The 20,368-nt window shown below is 39.0% G+C and overlaps 3 protein-coding genes across 3 annotated transcripts in view; 2 read left to right on the forward strand and 1 right to left on the reverse strand.

The window, feature by feature from the left end:
- LOC129105006 (ephrin type-A receptor 6-like) overlaps positions 1-7,413 on the forward strand; it is a 140,351-nt gene extending 132,938 nt beyond the window's left edge. Inside the window, exons 13-17 of the mRNA XM_054615870.1 lie at positions 186-395; positions 2,709-2,858; positions 5,542-5,735; positions 6,093-6,242; positions 7,299-7,413. Coding sequence (XP_054471845.1) covers positions 186-395; positions 2,709-2,858; positions 5,542-5,735; positions 6,093-6,242; positions 7,299-7,413 — 819 coding nt within the window. The remainder of the gene's footprint in view (positions 1-185; positions 396-2,708; positions 2,859-5,541; positions 5,736-6,092; positions 6,243-7,298) is intronic.
- Positions 7,414-10,551: 3,138 nt separating this feature from the next.
- Positions 10,552-13,425, forward strand: LOC129104947 (ADP-ribosylation factor-like protein 6). Its single transcript, XM_054615812.1, has 8 exons — positions 10,552-10,674; positions 10,842-10,892; positions 11,035-11,096; positions 11,221-11,289; positions 11,393-11,487; positions 12,092-12,221; positions 12,779-12,834; positions 13,400-13,425. The coding sequence occupies exons 1-8, from the start codon at positions 10,552-10,554 to the stop codon at positions 13,423-13,425; spliced, it is 612 nt and encodes a 203-aa protein (XP_054471787.1).
- An 868-nt stretch (positions 13,426-14,293) lies between these two features.
- Positions 14,294-20,001, reverse strand: LOC129105027 (F-box only protein 47-like). The gene is made up of 10 exons (XM_054615894.1): positions 19,812-20,001; positions 19,293-19,454; positions 18,867-18,943; positions 18,493-18,567; positions 18,118-18,226; positions 17,675-17,848; positions 16,958-17,107; positions 16,685-16,827; positions 15,657-15,816; positions 14,294-14,557 (listed from the first exon to the last, which is right to left on the reverse strand). The coding sequence occupies exons 1-10, from the start codon at positions 19,999-20,001 to the stop codon at positions 14,457-14,459; spliced, it is 1,341 nt and encodes a 446-aa protein (XP_054471869.1). The 3' UTR covers positions 14,294-14,456.
- Positions 20,002-20,368: the final 367 nt, after the last annotated feature.

Genomic DNA, 20,368 nt, shown 5'->3' on the forward strand with positions numbered 1-20,368 from the left:
GAAACCAATTGTTCTCCTTCACAAAACCACTGAAGTATTTCAATATATTCTGTTGCTCCATTCATATAATTATGTTTTTGTCTTTGTCACACCCTCCTTTTCTCTGTTATTGCCTGTGCTGTCTTTCTAAAACGTTTTTTTGCAATGGCTCCTCATTGTTCTCTGTATCCTGCTCTCCCTGTCAGCAACATGACGGTCACTTCACTGTCATCCAGCTGGTTGGCATGCTGCGTGGCATCGCCTCGGGCATGAAGTATCTGTCAGACATGGGCTACGTTCACCGAGACCTGGCGGCTCGAAACATCCTGGTCAACAGCAACCTGGTGTGTAAAGTGTCCGACTTCGGCCTGTCCCGAGTCCTGGAGGACGACCCGGAGGCTGCCTACACCACAACGGTACACACCCGAAACAACCCCTTTAAAACCAAGCAGCTGCTACTTATTTATTACAGGTTTTAACAAAGCTGAGGTAATCCTGTTCCAAGAAATATACCCTATAGTACAGTATTGATTTAATAATTTGATGCAACTTTAGTGACATTTTGAGTCAGATTTTATGGACATAATGTAATTAGTTCTATATAATACTCTACTTAAATGGAAAGCCATCAACCAGTATGAATGGAGGCATTTATTTTTGTTACACAGTTTTTTCAGCCTAAGAAGGATTGCAGTTCTATGGGACAAACTGAATTGTTGTGTTATAGGTAATGCATTGGTCAGATATTACGTAGGATTTTACATCAGCAGTTCACACAAAGGTGACATATTGAAGTCCAATTTCTCTGCTCAGAGCTTATCTGATTGGGGATTCAGGGGGCTGGAAGACATTCATGTTGCTGAACCCGAAGATAAAGAATATAGCTGTAGTCTACCAAAGATAACTGTTGTCCTCCCTTTCTCAGACACATGTTTTGCATGTTATAGCTCTACAAAATATAGACACAGCTACAAGTAAAAATAGCAACAGCACTAAACATTTCGGGGAGTGAAAGCTCAGACTCTCTATACAGTTGGAAATTCAGTCAGTTGAAAAAGCAAACCTGTCTCCTTCAGAATTACATTTCCTCACAACTAAACTGCACTCTCAACTACTTTTTGAGGGAAACATATTTTCTCCCGGATTACTGTCACAGTTTTAGGCGGTTTGAAACAGTTTGAAACAAGTTGTTAACGTTGAAAAATGAAACAAAAATAAACCATACTCCTTTGTTAAGTTTAGATAACTAAACAGCTTGGTTGAGTTCAGTAAAAAACATCATGGTTTGGCTGAAAATGACAAAAAATACTCTGTTGTGTTTAGGCAACAAAACTACTTGGTTTACACAGGACATGGACTGCAGTCTCCTGGGTGAAAGTACTGACCTCCTCCCATTGAGGACTTTCAAAGACTTATTTGAAACTTATTTGTAATCCCCTAGAAGACAGGGCTGTGAAAAAAAAGGCATCTGAAGGGGTTTTCTAAAACCAGAGATGGTTTCCTTGATATGAGAATCTTAACAATTTGACTTAAACTTTAGCAAATAGTGAGAAGTATTCAGTGTAGTACTTGTTAGATCATCTCTTGCTACTCAAATTATAGCTCTCAGTATGTGTATTACAGTAAGGCCATTATCCAGGTGGGCTTTCAGAATATATATACATGCAGTGTTTTATGTCAGTTGTAACAGCACCACCAGTTATAACAAGGAAAAAGGTTTTTCTCAGTTGAGTCATATTTAGGGCCAGGTGGCTGACTTCTCCTGGTCTGTACCTGTTTTTTTGATGGAACCTCATTAAAAGTTGAGGAGCAAGTCTTGAACTATGAAAGTCAGAGGAGAAGAGGCCGAACAAACAACAACTCAATTCACAGAGGTGTACTGAGAGTTTACTAGACACTCCCTACCAGCTGTTCTGTGGCTGATCCTCCCTGTTGCCTGCTGTTATTGAATCTTATCACTGTTATTCTCTAAAGATTATTTATCTTTCCTCAGAATATAAGTCTTGTTAGTGTAGGAAGTTTTATTTAGAATTGAGACGTTTAAATTTCCAAAAATCAAAGATTGAGTTTTCAGACTGACGCCAATGTGTCTATGTTAGCCTGAGACATCAGCAAACTGATACTCTGACGCTCTGAGACTCTTCTTTTCTGCCTTCTCCCCTGAGGCCAGCGAAAGATGGAGCTGCCTTAGATAGCAAAAGCTCAACTTCAGAAACTGAAATGACGCTGTTCTGTAAATCTGTCTGAGCCCGGAGTGACCTCTATTTCCTGGTTTGTATTGAGGTTATTGTGGGAAGGAAATGCTGTGTTTATGGTTCCAAGTTTAGCTTTCTGCTCCACAACCCTGTGGTGGAAATCTACAGAAGGGAAGCGGAGGGTGAGGTAAAGTGAGGTGTGAAGAGAGGAGGGAATGTGGAGTGAGGTGAGGGGAGCTGAGGTGAGGTGGATTCTGACATTGATAAACACAGAAATAGTGATAAAGTTTCATGATTGAGAATAGGAGAAAACTCAGACAGCACAACTTATGAAATATTCTAAGTCTGTTTTAAAAGGATTTTGAAAGATTTAACAGCTACTTTCTTCACTTACAACTGTGCTGGAAAGTAATGTTTGCAGTGTTGAGGCCACTCAGATTTGTGTTGAATGATTTACTTGATGCTGTACATAATAAATATTTATTCGATCTGAGACTATCCATGAGTGTTTACTTTGCTTGTCTGTGTGAACAGGGTGGTAAGATACCCATCCGATGGACTGCTCCCGAGGCCATCTCATACCGGAAGTTCTCCTCGGCCAGTGATGCATGGAGTTACGGCATCGTCATGTGGGAAGTGATGTCATATGGGGAGCGGCCATACTGGGAAATGTCCAATCAGGACGTGAGTATTGCCGCCATAAGAACGGTCGTTAACGTATATTTTTGTCACATGGGAAACTGGAAAATGGTCTTTAGATTTATAAATAGAACGATAATTAACAATTGCGTGATTACCTCGTTATCTCCTCCTGTGTGTGTGTTAGTCCGGAATACAGTGTACCGCATATTCAAGACACTTTGAGTCAGATTTGACAGAATCAGACCCTGGCACAAAGTAGCTTTTTGGCGTGAAGTGGTAGAACTACTGCAGTTATAGTCATGTTTTTGGTAAAATCAGAATCAGCCCCAATAAGTGTATCATATGTTGTATTCGTACAATGTTAAATCCTACAAATTTTACGAAAGACCTTGAAGTGAACCTTATGTCCTCAATAGTAGTTGGTTACTTTCTTTGCTACAATTGACCAAATTGACATAGCTGCATAGCTAACTCAAAGTGTATTTTGAACATGCTGGTGTTTTACCGTTTCAGAGAACAATTCCTTTAAGTGAATTTATCTGAGGCATCTCAGTGATCGTTCCCGGAGATGGAAGAGACTTGTTCATGTTGTCTCCACAAATATTCCCCTCACAAGCCTGTCTCTCTAACCTCTAGCACTCCAGAGTACCTCAATATTGATTTCTCAATTCAAGCCCTGTTCCGCTGAGTAAATTCTGAGCTTATTTTCCATTATATCTGTTAAAATGACTGCCCTTTAACCTGCTCCCTGACTGTTTTCTAACATAAAAAAGCCTACCTCTGAGAGGGAGAGGAGGGGAGGAACAGATATGCTGGTGAGGTTCACCAAAAGGATGATAAAGATGAGTGAGAGGGAAAGGAAAAAGATCACTGAAGGTCAGAGGTTCAGAGGACTCCAGGCCGATATAGGGGGAGTCTAAAGCTGTGGATTCAGTGTGGCTGAGCAACCCGCTGATCCCTGGGCTCTGGTCAGGGATTGGAGGGGCCATGGAGGAAGCAGATCCATCCCTCTCTCCGCTGAGTGTGAAAGCTCCGCCGTAATCCCTTCAACCCCTTTCACACAGACTTGTACACATCCACACACACACATACATTCACTAAGGTCCCGGGGTTTGGGGAAGATTTTTGCTCTTTGGGAATTGCCTAGAAGTGCTTTCCAAAGCAAAAGGCCAGCCAAGCCGCAAAACCCAGCCAAACACTATCTCTTCCTGGTCAGCCACTTACCACTGTTCCGTACAAAGATACATGGATCTCTACTTACCCGTAGACTCACAGATATGACATGGAGATATATGGAGGCTACAGTAACACAAGCTATCAGATCAGATAAAGAAGGGATTCTCGCTTGTATGCGATACATTTTGGAATTGATTGTCAGTACAGATTAGGTTTCAGTATATAAATAAAAGTCCAAGTTCAAATGTATTTGTTTGGAAATCAGACATCCAAGGAGGAGGAGGTTATGGGAAATAATAGCTAACAGAAAACATGAAATATGAAGATGCTTCCTGTTTTGACCAGAAGGATCAAGTTTTAAATCTGCCTCTTTGCTGCAGGTTTACAATTAGATGGCAGAGCTATTTTTTATGTATCTAAAAGCTGTAAACAAATGTACAATAACAATGTATCAAAATGACAATATGTACTGTAATTTGAAAGGGATAGCTGAACAAACCGTGAATTAGGTTAGCTGTCTCTAGTGAAAAAGCTCTAAAAAGCTCAGCACCAAACAGCAGACGGACAGAGTTAGTGACTAGATGAGGAACATAGTGGAGCAGCTAAAGAACTAAATATATCCCTCAGGTGTTGGTGGAGATCAAAACAGAGCTAAATAAATGAATATATTAGACCCACGTTCATCAGGTGGCCACAAATATGACTTCAAATGAAATGCTAAAGTTACTCCGCTAGCAGCATGGCTAATAAGGTTAGCAATGTCGCTCTTTTAGTCGTTCCACCACTTTGGTCGAGACTAAACAATCCCAACAACAATCAGATAGATTGCCATAAACCATTTTTCCAGACTCTCATGGCCCCCAGAGAATGAATCCTACTGACTTTGGTGATCCATATGTTAGCATTATCATTGTGAGCATGCTTACATTAGTTCTAAGCACACTTCTGTGCATTTGTACAGTCTCACACAGCCTGGGTGTAGACTCTGTGTTACACTACTCTTTAGTGTTAAATATGCACATAGCTAATGTGAAACCAATGTGTGAAAGGGGAAGAAATGGCGCCCAAAAATAGAATATCCTCAGTAGATAAATGTGAAATACAGGCATACATTAGACATTATAATGCTGTGAAACACTATGTTCAAGTTCACTATTTACAATATTCTGATGCTTTGTGTAAGGCTTTTATCGAAAGATAGGATATTTAGAGAATAATTTTCAGATAATTTGAGTAGGTTGATGTCCTACTACTATAAAGCTTTGTAAATGAAACCCAATATCTTTAGACAAATCTATATAATGCCAAACAATGCTACATATAGTTCAGTAGGTTTATTTTCTTTGTCTGGTCTGATCTGTAAGATCAACTAAAAATCACAATTTCAATTTCAAGTCTCTAACTAAAACTTTCCAAATGAATAGAAATGTTTTCAAGTTAAATCAATTCTAATACAGCAGCCATCTTCCACAAAAAAAATTCAAAATTACATTACATTACAGTCATTTAGCAGACGCTCATCCTTCATCACATTGGACTTTCTCTCCAGGTGATTCTCTCAATTGAAGAGGGCTATCGGCTGCCTGCACCAATGGGCTGCCCCGTGGCCTTGCACCAACTGATGCTGCACTGCTGGCAGAAGGAGAGGAGTCATCGGCCCAAATTCACCGATGTTGTTTCCTTCTTGGACAAACTGATCCGTAACCCCAGCAGCCTGCTGCCACTGGTAGAGGACATTCAGAGGTACAGTACAGTACTGAAGACTTTCTTGAAATGCTTTAATTGTAAATGCACTGTAAGTGAATTTGAGCAGAGGTGACAGGGGGCCATATGTTTCAAGCATCTCTGAACTCAGAGCAGGACTTTTGTTGTTTGAGTTGCAATAAACAGTAAGCTATGATAGGAACTCCTTCTCAATCCAGTAAAAAGTTATTATTCCTGCTTAGGAAAGTTTATGAAATGCTCTTACTCCTACGCCTTGAAATAGAACCAAGTGTGCGTCATTCTGAAAACTGTTAACCAGTAAGGTCAGCTGTCCACCTCTGAGATTATTTAGAAATACTGGCAGGATCTGACATTGTTTATCTTTTTTTGTATCAGTCTTCAAGAGTCTCCAGGGGAGGACATGGACTACCCAATGTTCATCTCCATCGGCGACTGGCTGGACTCCATTAAGATGAGTCAGTACAAGAGCAATTTCATGGCAGCTGGCTACAACACATTGGATTCTGTTGCGAGAATGAGTATTGAGTGAGTAGCAGAGCCAAAAATATAACTATTATTAAACTGCATGAAACCAAATAGGACCTATCTTTGTAACAGCAGTGGGGATTCAAAGGGACCAATTTTAGTCATGAAGTTCAGTTTACTTGTTACGATGAGTACTATGTAGACTGTGCATTTATTTTGTGGTTCTTTGAGGTAGCTTTTAAAAGTCTGATAAAGAATAACCCCGATTGTGTCATAGTGATGTCATCAGCGTTATCTCAAATTCAGCTAGTCTTTAAACTTGACCATTCTTTTTATCACAACCTTAGCAAATGTTATTTATGTGTAATCTTAATTACAAGTATACTGCTTTGATTACTTTTGATTATTCTGTTTTATTTTTACTAAATGTTCACATCACTTTATAAGCTTTTATATAAGTATTTTCTTCCAAACAAAAGAGATGTTTTATAATGCACACCTGGTAGACGGGTATATATGAAAGTTAAATCATTTGAACGAAGAGGTTCAATTCCAGTTCATTCAGAGTAACAAGCTTATTAGAGAAACAATGTTTTGGTCATGGTCCAGCACCAAATTCACAATGTGAAATAACCCATTTTCACCCCTAAACCAGAGGTTGTAACAACCAATCAAAAGAAGGGAGCCAAAGCTCAACCCTTGAGACAATTACCAAATCAATAATCGAAAAAAACGTGTGTTTGACATTTAGCACCCCTTGTTTGATTGGTTGATACAGCCCCAAACATGTTTTGTTTCACATCGACCGAAACTTTGTGTCTCAAATGAACTCAGTGTGCACATTTTCTTTAACACATAACATGTTTTTACAAGGATCGAAAAATGAGAGATGTACTTCAAAGTGAAATTATTTTGTTAATCCTCAGTCAGCCCGTATATATGACGGAGGACAATAAATGAAGCTCATAGCACAGTTGTTAGTGTAAACACTGCCTGCACTACTCAGAGGGCAGCCCTGAAAAAAATAGGCAGTGAATGAAGTCAACGAAAAGTCCTCGCAAGTAAGACTTAAAGCGTTGTGTGTGTGTCTTTTTTGTGTGTCCCCTCTCGGCCTAGAGATGTGAGGCGTATAGGGGTGGAGCTGATCGGCCACCAGAGGCGGATCTCCAGCAGCGTACAGACCCTCCGCCTCCAGCTAATGCACGAACAGGAGAAGGGTTTCCATGTATGAGGACAGCCTGTAAAACAACCTGGAATGGACAGATAGATGGACCAGAGGGAAGTGAAGTCTAGACCTTTCTACAGCCTGTGCCTGAGTCTTTACCCCTCATAGAGGAGGTCACCGGACAGACTAACCACAGCAGACTGCCCCCGTGGTCTCCCTCACATCCAGTAGTTACAGACTTTTTCCTACTATACAGCCCGTATCCAGTATGCCTGGCTCTGCCAGACTATTGCAGCCTGATAGACTTTAAAGACTGGCCCAGGCCCTCTCTTAGGGGAATGTAATGCCTTGTTGCAGCAGCAGTAATTTGTGTGTTGAGCAACAATATCTAGAGATGTAGATTTGCAGACATAATCTACTGAATCTTTTAACTTTTTTTTTTTCTTGTTGTTATTCTTTCCTTGCTCCGAGTTATGTGCTCATGTAGCTGCTATTGGTTGTGCAATCGAAAAAGTATTTTAAAAAAGTATCCTCAATATCTTTTATTTTGGAGTTTGATAATTTATATCATGAAGGTATGATTTGCTTTGCTTTAGTTTAACTTCTCTCCAGATAATCTGGTACGCTAATACTTGAAGAAAGAAGTGAGAAGCAAGTTACGGAGATTTCTTGAATGTTTTAAAAGTGTATAGACAGTTAATCAATAATTATTATCATAACCTAATATCTATATATGTGCAGTCCTGTATGTGAAAGCCCTAGTAAATCTGGATCTTATTTAAGATGTTTTATTTATTTAAGATTTTTATCCAAATCAGCAATACAGTATTATGCAGTCACCTCAGTATCTCCGAGAGAAATGTAGGAGTTGTGCAATGAGAGATCTCTTGTTGACATGTAAACATGAGGCTCACACCGTCCACCTGTTTTTATTATCACATGCTTAACTTCATAAACCGGATCCGTTGCCTTCAGATGAACAACCATACAAGTCTATTCCGACGGTTTTTGCTCACAGTAATGAAATAAACCTGATTTATTTTGGATTGTGACTGTTATAAATTGCCTGAAAGTACACAGTCTCCACCGTCTTAAAATATGAATGTTCACGGAGCTTAGATAGGAGATGTTTGAAATCGTCTGGAAACGTAACATGGACTTATATGGCTCTTCAGAATGAGCCGAAATGCTTTCATATACATTCATTGTTTCTTTTTGCCTGCACACACACACACACACACACACTAATGCAGTGCACTTCGGGGACAAAGTTGGTCCAAGATGTCAGAGTAGAATAAATCTGTTATAGGTGCAAAGCTACTGGATGGATTTTTTTGCAAAGTTATTCTACTCCAGTCTGTTCTCACATTGTTGTAAAGGTTGTGGCATTTGTGGCAGTACGGAAAAACCAGTGTACATAGACGTAGTCTGAAATGAAAACTGTTGGATCTGCAGTAGGTGATGTCAAGTTGTGAGATGTTTGCCATTAAAATCAAATTTTTTCTTCATTCTCCTAGTCAGTGGTGAATAGGCGGTGCTGCAGAATATAATTAGTTAGTTGAATTGGAAATAGAAGAAGTAGCTACGACCTGGTGGAGGGAAACCGGTGAGAAAAGACGGAAGTGATCGGTTTGTGTGATCGGGACAGAGCTGTCCAATAGAGACACGTATAAGTGAGTAACTTTTAGGACGGCAGAGAGAGAATGAACATAAACAGCAGCATCATAGCTCATCATGTGTCAGTTTAACATCAACAGTAACAAACACACACATGCACACACACACACACACACACACATTCAGAATGCCTTACAGTCTGTTAACCATGCAAGACAGAAACACTTTAGAGTGGTTCATGCGTTTCAGTGCCGTTACAGGACCTAGCCATTAGTTTGAGTTGTATTCCATATTCAGGAGAGCGACCGCCCTTTTACAGCCGTGGTTTCTTACAAACTCGGGCTTGATGAATAAGCATAGTAACGCATCCAGGCCTGCAGGAGTAGGAAAGGTGCACGCACACATCCAAACACACACACACACACACACACATATTTGCACACACACGCTCACGTTCACCACCCCTTCTACAGAATAAGGAGAATATCAGATGCTGTTCGTTTAGCATGTTCTACTGCTGAGCAATGTTAGAACGTTCTTTTGTACAAAGTACAAGTATACTTATTATTCTTGTATTTTATTTTTCTATAATTTCCAAAGAGATGTTGTAGATCTTGCACACTGTAAGAGGCAGTTACAGCGGATATTTATTTGCAAATAAAGATGAACAGTTCTGGTGGTTGACTGCTCATTTCATTTTGTTGCCGTTTTTATCTAAAAATCAAAACATCATCGATTCAAAAGAAGAAATGCTAACCTATGTCTTTTTCAGGTTGTGAAATGAAACGCTAGAGGCAGTCAAAACTCAGAGTTAGCCCAATTTATTTTTACAGCTTTTAATGTGAAATTATGGTCAAATATATCAGTCCTGCACCACCTCTTTAACCTGGTTGCTTCCTTTCTGTCGTACACAGAACTGATAACCAAAAGATGGAGCTGTTGGACCACTGACCAGCTCCACACCTGACCTGTGAGAAGCCCAAATTGAATTCCTGCAATTATTATGGAAGATAAATTATATTCATATTATATATATTCATATTGGATATGAGTTTTTCTTATCCCTTCTTCAAAAACATATTTTTTTAAAATGTCCTCATATTGTTTTTAGTGACCACATATAAGATATTTACAACCTCCAATCTAATTTTGTCTTATTTTTAATTCATTGTAGATTTACATCAACACTTTATCGCAGATTGCTTGAATTAGTGTAAAGCAAACAGTCTGACACCACAGATAGTGGCTCCAATTAAGATAATGTAAGTTAAGTTAGAGGAGTAAATCAAATGCATCAGGATACGGGACCTGGAAAGCTCCACACTCCATGATCAGGTCAGCGGGAGGTTCAAAGAGCTTAATTCGCTTTAATAGGATTACCTGTCAGAAGCTGGGATGCCCAGGCGGCATCTCAGCTCGGGACACTATTCACAGCAAGCACTTGGAACACGCTATCCACGGCTTTGTTTATCATTATTGTTTACTTCCATGGCGGTTTTCAAATTCAGTTTGTTTCATTTACAGTAGCCAGACTATCTATGGGGTGATGCGTTAAACATTTAAATGGTATAGCTTCAATCAAGTCTAATGGGGCTGCTGGATAAACTGTCGGGCTGGCTCGGCCTGAGGAAGAAAGAGGTCAACGTTCTGTGTTTGGGACTCGACAACAGCGGCAAAACTACCATCATCAACCAACTGAAACCGTCTAATGTAAGTACATGAAACTGGTACTTATTATAAGAGGCGTTTTGGTGGGTGCACAAACTTGTTATGCGTTAATAAAAATCTTATACCATTATCATTAAGGCTAAATATTGTGAAAAGGCCTGTCAAAATCTTTATATAACTGCAATCATTCACTGATTGCTTGTTTTCAGCATTCGAATCATTTAGGCCCATTGTCACCCGACTGGAAACATGTTAGTCAGGTAAAGCACGTATCATACTCACCTTATACTATTTCCCTGTTGACATACTTTTGCCGTTACTTGTCTGTTTTTGTGTGTTTGTGCGTGCGCATGTGTGTGTGTGTATGTGTATGTGCATGTTTATGTGTGCGGTTGAATGCAGACTCAGGCACAAGAAATAGTCCCAACAATTGGCTTCAACATTGAAAAGTTCAAGAGTTCAAGGTAGAATTTTACACACAATTATGCATATTTATTATGTTTTGACCTTATTTACAGACATGGAATTTGTCTGTAAATGCTAAGTATCATTCTAAGCTGTCTGTTCTCTCTATATCTCTGCATGCAGCTTGTCTTTTACAGTCTTTGATATGTCTGGGCAGAGCAGATATAGAAACCTATGGGAGCATTACTACAAGTATGAGACACACAACGTGCCCGACACTCATCAAATATTAAAACTCGTTACAGTCACAAGACTCTCTGTCAATTCTAACTTCTTCTTCTTCTGTCCTCCTCAGAGAAAGTCATGCCATCATATTTGTCATTGACAGCGGTGACAAACTGAGAATGGTTGTTGCCAAAGAGGAACTAGATACTCTGCTCAACCACGAAGGTACGAAATACCCACAATACTTTATTAACTCCTCTTTTATAAAGACACATTAAGGATAGTATTTACAGTAAAAAGCAGAATTGACAAATACTGTATGTCTCATATGTTAGGCCTCTTATAAACTATGTTTTCAGGCATAGTTCAGGGTTCAAATTGTTAAATCTATGAAATATTAGAAACAATGCAGTTTTAATGAACATTTTTGCTATTGCCATTAGTATTGCTGCTAACTGTATCCAGGGATTCAGTTGTTAGTGTCCTCATTGTCTGAATCTGGCATGTTTAAACCATATGTTTTCAGTCCAGTTAAAGACTACATGAGTTTATTTCACTGTCCAGCATACCTTCAAGTGAAAAACTATAGAGCAGTCATTGGTTGTCACATTTGGTTGAATGAAAACCTGCTAGTTTTAGTCCTCCATCATGACACATGGTCTAATGTGTTACAAGTTTAAACTTTTTATATAAAACAATAGAAAATGTCTATCAAACTTTAAATGATCTGCTGGTACTCTTTTATTCCTTATTGTACAAATACAAACATGATTCTTATTCTTCTCTTCGAGCATAATTAACTGGCCTCCATGTCTGACTTGTTATCCAGATATCCGCAACAAAAAGATGCCAGTATTGTTCTTTGCTAACAAAATGGATCTGCGGGATGCCGTGTCTTCTGTCAAGGTCTCCCAGATGTTGTCTTTAGAAAACATCAAAGACAAACCCTGGCACATCTGGTAAAATATCTGTCCTTTTTTCCCCCAAAACAGGCTGCACACTTTCAGTGCAAACCAATATTTAGTTTAGTTTTTAGTACTTATGGTACTCTGGTCCCACATACAGTCCTACAACAAACACAGGATTAATGCTAGTGTTATGTAGTCTTGAGTTAAGTGCACTTGGATGAAATATTGTGACCTGAGCCAAGCCCTGTCTGTTCCTCATCCACAACATTTGTGCTTCCAGAGTTACAGCTTAAAGTCTTAAAGAAAGGCATAAAGAGACCATGCTTATATACTCACTCCTTGCTGGGCCTGTTCTCAATAACTTGTTTGTCCTTTTCTACGGCTCGGGTTAAACATTATTAGGAGGCACAGCAACATGCAGTTATTTAAAAACCTGGTCAGTTAATATACATGTGTTTACCACCCTGTTTACTCATTAGACAGATGGAAAGCAGATGGATTAAGATCAGGACAGCTTTAAACTCCCAGGATCCGGGGAAAAGTCATAAGAAAGTGGACATGTGCCAGAAGGAGATTAACTTCTCGACATCTCCTTATGTTTTTTTCAGTGCCAGCAATGCAATCAAAGGAGAGGGCCTGCAGGAAGGGCTGGACTGGCTACAAGGTAATGTCTGTTCAGTACCTTAAATCTGTCAAACTGGGCCAGAAGAAATAAAAGGCTTAAAGATTTGAATGTCAATGTGTCAAGAGCTGTCTGTATTAAGAAGTATCTTTTTTTTTTTTTAATACCCATAGAACAAATTGCACAGTAAGTATCATCATGTAAGGTCATTGTGGTGGTAGATTGTAATTTCAGTTTTGTCTCTGGATGGGATTTAAGTCTTTACTCTAGTTTGTAAGTCTCTTTCCCCGGATGGGATTATCTTATTTTATCTTATCTTAAGTCATGGTACGCCAAATGGGCATTACCCAAACAACAGGTGTTTGTGACTGTAAATAACACTAAAGAGAAAAATCATGTAATGTTGAAAATACTCAACTACAGAAGTAAATCCCATCCGATTGTACGGTCTGTACAGTTATTTTTGATGTCCCCTTGTCCGATTTGAACGTAAATGTTATGTGCTGTGTACATTTCCTCCAAATCTGTTGTAATCCGTCACATACAAAGAAAGCACAACCAGATTTCATTTGAAAAATATGTTTTTTTCTGTTTTTTCTCCTGCCAGATCATATCAAAACAATGAACATGTAAATTATTGATATTCCTGTGACCGTTCAAACGATGAGGATGTGGTAACTGGATCTAATTCACCACTTGGGAGTATTCTTCACACTTTATGTTGTAGGCCTTAAACGTCAATGTCAAATAGTCTAGTACTTCCTGTGCATGCTCGACTTGATTATTATTTTTTTGACTTTGACATGTTTTTTTAAACTATATCCTTTTAATATTGTAATTGGTATATGAGTACTCTCTCATGTGATTATTTAAAGCGCACACTTATAGTAAGTTACCTATGTTAAACATGATTACTGACTGAAAATATCCTTAATGTTGTTTCTGTATGAAGCAACATTCAAACTATTTTATTTTCATTCCATGACACATCGTTTACTTTAACAAAATTCATCAACTGATCTTTTTTTGATTATGCTGTCAGTGCTGAATATTTTATTACATGGAGGACAATTAAAGCTTGTTGCTGAGTTTGTGCTGTGTTTCTTTTTTATAAGAATGCAGCCAGAAAATGCTGCCTTAAAACAAACGAAACAAAATAAAGACAAATTAAAATTGAAAATTTAATAAATTATGCAAAATCTACGTAATCATTGTATCACAACTATATTTACAGAAAGGTTCAATGTGAATAAATAATAAATATCAATAAATATTGCTGTTATGGAAAACATACTTCATAAAGTTTATAAACATTAACATGCAGAGGATGCATGTTTAAGAAGAGCAAGATTTAAAAACTTTAGGAGAAATATAAAATTTGTATAAATAACCATGCTGTTTGACCAAAGTAGTTAAACAGCTATATTTTCAACCAACAAACACAGTTTTGTTTATAGTATTTAGTGAACTGTAAACCAAATTCATCCTTGGATCTCTCTGAACTTTGATGGCTACCATGACAACACCCATGTTGAAGTCTTACTGTACTATTGTTATTTAAGTCCCTCACTCTCTTTCGTTCACATCTTTAGTTAACCCCTTCATTATTGACTTCTGTTTCTTCCACAACTCCTCTTCCTCGTGTCATTTTATCTCCATCACCCCTATTTGAGGAACATGTGGAGGAACTTAGTGTGGAAGCGAGCACTGGAGTCCAGGAGGAAACACAGGGTCTGGAACGTCTCCCTGTCCTCAAGATGGTTTCCTGAAAACACAAGATGGTATTAATTACTTTTTTTATTGCTTTTAATGTGAACCAGAGGCACTGTGGAGGTCTTCAACCCCCCAACCATAGGAGTTGCAAGATGAAATCTAGGTGGTCACAATATGACAAACAAGAAGAAACATTTCTACTTAACGTAGTAAAATTATGTTTGTCTTTTTCTCAATTCTACCTCAGTTTAAAAGCCAATAGCTGAAACAATCGGAATCATCTTTGCCTGAGCTGTTCACTGCAAATAGGCCCGTTAAAAATATGATGAGGAAGTTGTCTTGTGTGGGAATTGTTCCATAGAAGAGCTTGAAACAGGTTGTCTTTTCCACATGTTCACGCTAGCAGAGAGTTAAATGATGTACTGAATACACTCCTCCAGCTGTGTTATTGCTCATTGGCATGGGTGCCGGTAAAACTGGTGCAAAAATCTGAGGTGGGAGGAAATCAAAGGCAATATAATAAGGGTTTGCTCTAGGTGCTGAACATTTAAATCAAAAAGGGACGCAAAAAGTATTTTCAATAAAAAGAGAAAAATGAGTTCCAGGTAAATTCCATCTGTCTGAGCTGTCACACACATACACAGCCGCCCATTAACACACAGACTTCAAAAACACACCGCTCCACACTGCAGGTAATATAATTATCCCAACTACCACTTGCTCACACATACCCCGAATACACCTAAATGCTTTTACTCTAGATGCAGAATACATACATAGATAATATATTTTATTCATGGTTGTATATTTCCAGATCTGTAAATTTAGCATATTGTTCTTAGTAACTAATCCAATCTGCCTGCCCCTCAAAATAGTCTATTGCATGATCTATTTATATGATGCAAGACCCTTTTTGTTTTGTTATTTTTTATATTTTACTAATGTAGATTTCCCATCATTTTAATGCTGTAGTTTTTTTTTTCTACATACTTTATTATTGCAATATCACAACAGCACGGTATGATAGTATGGTATTACATTTCTTGATGCAAGAAACCATTTTCTTCACTGTTTTGATTCATTTTGAAAGGACTTGTTTCTTTTTTTAATAAAACATTTAACCTACACTCCAGGAAGCTGTTCCACCTCACCTGTTACAGAATACTCAAAGAACTCCCTGGTGACCTCTGAAAACATGTTCTCCAGCTGTTGGATGAAGCAGAACCTTTCGGGCGCCGTGCTGAAGACCTTGCAGATCTGCTGCACCATTTTCACCGCCCACGTCATGTGATAGCCATCTTTCTCACACACCTAAGGACGAAGCCGTGCAAAACAGAAAGCTGAACAAATATGCCTTTTCACCCCAGAAATGATGTTGTAGCTAAATTAATGAAATTAACAATTGTAAGTTAATAATAATTTCAATAAGGTGTGTAAGTTCCTGTTATTGTTCAAAGGTTACCTGGCACTGCGTTTCCCACCAAGACGGGTCAAAATGAACAAGGCAAATTGGTAAAGACATTTTCAATATAAATAAACGAAAATCAGACATATAATAAAGTCCAGACGGGAGAATCAATTACAGACATTGTTAACAGCGAGAAATACCCTCTCCGTGATCTAAACCACTTTACTTTGCGGTTTGTGAAGGCTGATACTGACACCTTTAAATAAACTGTGATGGCGGCCAAAAGAGGAGATAACAGAAAAACTAATTAAATTAAGCACCATGGACAGCACAAGGGACGCTAATAGCCCACAGACGACCGTTAGGTAACTGGAGACTGTTTTTAGAAGACAGATCCGTCCAACTATGTCCCCGCCCTCTGACTAGTGCATGCTGGGTCAGACTCCAGCCCCCCGACCATGAACAGGAATATGCAGACATAGCAAAATGAGTCACACCAGGGCAAAGCAATAGGTGATGAATTTAAGATGACTCGTTTTACTGTCTGCTCAAGCTATTCCTGGATGCACTCTTGTCCTGAATCCATGTTTAATCTGATATTAATCAACTGCACAATGACTATGTAGTCTAACTGCATTGTATCAGAGATAGACTATGCTGGCCTGAACCTGACTCTCAATTAAAAGCCAATAATGGTCCAACGTATCACTTCTAACCAAAATGGAAGAAGATTTCCTTGAGCTAATGATAAAATGACTGATGTATTCTCACCAGTATGATGTACACGATCAGTCTGGAGATTTCAAGAAGTCGTCCATTGACGGCCTTGCTGGCGAGAACAGTATAGCAGAGACTGCTGCCACACAGCACCAACAGACGAGCCACGTTCTCCACATGCCATGGCTGAGGAATGACTGGAGGTTATAGGGAGGAGGACAACCTACAATCAGTTACATTTCTTATCACATTAGGGGGGTGGTCAGAAACACTAATATGTGTGTATCTGTGACATGATAATATTTCAGGACCACTGAAGTACGATACCAATGAGCTCCTCTAAGATGGCCAGCAGGGAATTGGCGGTCGGGCCTTTGTCGTCTAGTTTCCCAAAGAGCAGGAGGATGGCCCTGGCCAGGTCCCACAGAGCGCTGTGAGGCAGCCCCCTCTCCACCAGATTCTGCCATCCGAAGGTCCCTGCAAGGAGGAGAGCACCTTAATTAACTGTGTCATGCTAAACCTCATCACTATGGGGGGGGAGAGACAGACAACAAGCTGAATAGGAGGCAAGCCAAGTTTTCCAACGGCAGTGTAAGCTAACCAGGCCTCCTTCACCAGAGTACGACAATATCAGTGGTTTATTTGGGGTTCATAATACTAATTTACTTTGCTTTTTAACTACTGACCACTTTTGGTTGTCCCTAACATTGTATTCCAACCAAATTCAACACATCAACCACCAGCCAGTCATTTATTTTACTGGTGTGAAGTCTTGTGCAGAAAGCAGGTCATTTCCACACTAAACTCATCGCTATGCTTTAATTTGTTTGCAGCATTTTTAACTGTGTTTTAACTGCAGTGCTTATTGTAGGCAAAGGGGATTACAGTCAGATGGTGTTTTCAGAGTCACAGTGTAAACCAATCCGTAAAAAAATGAATTCCCAACAAAACCAAAATCATCCCGATTAATTGGTTTTCATTAAGTCAAATAAACACACTACACTAACAGTTTTCATTAACTTAAAAGTATGAATGTAATCTTACCCTCAGGCAGCAGAGGTCCATAGAGGATGAACAGCAAGTGTGCCTGGCTGACCAAAGGCCAAGGCCTCAGGAGTTGCATCAGCCAGAATTGACACTCTGGCATGTTCGGCCACGGGTCCAATAGAACCTGACGGCAGAATAGACGGAGCTGCAGCTTTTGATACCACCTCACCCCTGAGGACAGACAAAGGAAAAACGAAAAATGTCTTTTAAGATTTCACAAGTCAGTACAAAGCTGTAAAGTTAATCCCACTTTAAATATTTACAACACCCTCTGCCATGAATAAGACAGGGATAATTTTTTCCACAAAAAAAAACATGCAATAACACAATAACGTTAGTGGAAAGTATGTTCCTCTGGTGGGACTGCTCTCCACATTACACTTCTACTCTGTCCTGTTCAATATTCATCAATACTTTCCTTTCCAGGCCGAGACACACACCTGGTTTTCCAGTGATGACTGCCTCTATTTTTTGCAGCAGATTTGTGAGGTCACTCAGGTAGTTGAACACTCTGTGGCACTCCAGCTCATCCCACCCTGCGATCAGTGTCTGTGAAGTATTCAACGGAACATACCTTTACATTTTCAATTACAGAGAAGAGTCATATTTCCCTGACAAATTGTTTTCAGGCACTGGGACGTGACACAAAGGTGAGACATGATTCATAAGAAGCCTAAGCTTTCTCAATCATATATATATTCTGTGTTTCTACTTGGAGTTCATCAACCCATGCCTGTATCTGTTTGGCATTTCCTTTAATCACAACCAAGTTTTATTTTATTACACAATTGTTTATCTTCATACGAGGCCCTCACCTGTAGGAAGACTCCGTAGCTGGAGAACCCAATGCAGTCTGGTGCTAAACACTGTTCCAACAGGAAGCAGGGAATCTGAAAAGAAATCAGTGGGACAACTTTATTTATTTTGCCTAAATAACAGATATTAGGGCTTAACAATATAATTGTTTCAGCTACAACATTGAAATTTAAGCATGTGCAGAATTCCAAAGGTAATGAGGCAAATTACACTATGTAGACCGTTTAGCTTTTCAGGACTAGTCTTACAGTTTAATCCACTTGATAAATCAAATCGTTAAATCTGGTGTTAATCCATTTTCCTTGTTGATGGCGTTAAAGACATTAGATTATCTATTCTGGCTGGCTTTTCCTCTCACTTCTCCTCTTCTTACCTGTGAAAACTTGCTGAAGATAAACTTTAACCTGTCCTTTGTTGGAAGCAACAGGGTACATCTCTTGAACAACAAACCTGAGACATTAAACACAAAAGCACATTATCAAATTAGACAATTACAGATTTTGGTCTTTCCTATCCCTTCACTTGACAGTGTAACTTGTCCATAGTACTGTATGGTGGTCATCCCAGTGTATGTTAAATGCTCGGAAAGGCTATTGGTAATATTCCTGTATACATTTTGCCATATACGGTCTGGAGAGGAGATTAGATTAGATTCAACTTTATTGTCATTGCACAGAGTACAAAGTACAAAGTACTAGGACAACGAAATGCAGTTTTAGCATCTAACCAGAAGTGCAAAAGAAGCAGTAAATGTGTTATATAAAATAAAGCATTCAGTTAAATATGCATAGCCACGTACCCAGGTCTCTGTAGTGCCCAATAGTGGATCTCTGTTCAAGGCAGGTGGAGTGGTGAAAGCTCTGAATGATTGTTTTATTCTTCCAGGCCAGCGTGGAGGTGTAGTCCAAAATGTATCTAGTGATCTCCTTGGACACCATGCTGAGCACACTGATCTCAAACACTGACAAACACACACATTTGAAATTGAAATTTCCATTTATAAATAAAAAAAAAAGATGTAGTTTCAAATATGCAGACTGAAAAGACAAATCAAAATGTGTTAAAAGTAGTGGTAGAATAAAGAAATGGACGTGCAAAAATGTGTTAAAACATACAGTCAGCTATGTTATGCAAAACCACAGTTTTATTAATGACATTATTCATAATTAAATGCAAATAATGTGCTTTTTTGGGGGGGGGTTTATCCCAAAAATATAAAAAAAAATTAAAAAAAAATGCATGACTGTTTTAAACAAACTTTTAAAGACATGTACTTAAAAAAATATATATATCACAAGTCCAACCCAGTCCCACCTACCAGACAGCTTCTCCAGGATCAAGTCAAACACCTCCGCCGGGAGCCGCAGGAAGAAGCTGCCGCCGCCGTGAACGCTGCACTGGCTGCGGGTCACGATGGTCCTGGCTGGACGGGGCCGACGATGAGCCCTCTTATGGGACCTCTGTGTCACCGTGTACCGCCCAACATCCCTGGAGGCCTTCCTCACCATGACTTATTGACTGTGTGAAAACAATAAAGGCACAATTTTGACTACAAAGTGAAAGGAAGCTAACTCTCGCGAGAAAATGAGTTAGCATTAGCATCTCGCGAGATCTGGTGATGCTAACTCAGCGTGGCTAAGCTAAACTGATCTGACAAACTAAATGAATAACATTCACAAAGTCCACGTAATTACTGACTGATACATTATAATTAAAAGAAGATATTAGTTAAATATAAATAGTATATTACCTGTATTATTAACGTATTGATGTCAACAAGCAGAAAATCAGCTGTGAAAGTGGAATCAACTGAGTGCTAACTAGGTTTTTTTGTTTACACACTATTACACAAGGGCGCGAAAACATGACATGATG

Source organism: Anoplopoma fimbria, chromosome 16 (genome assembly GCF_027596085.1).
Source record: "Anoplopoma fimbria isolate UVic2021 breed Golden Eagle Sablefish chromosome 16, Afim_UVic_2022, whole genome shotgun sequence".
Taxonomy (NCBI): Eukaryota; Metazoa; Chordata; class Actinopteri; order Perciformes; family Anoplopomatidae; genus Anoplopoma; species Anoplopoma fimbria.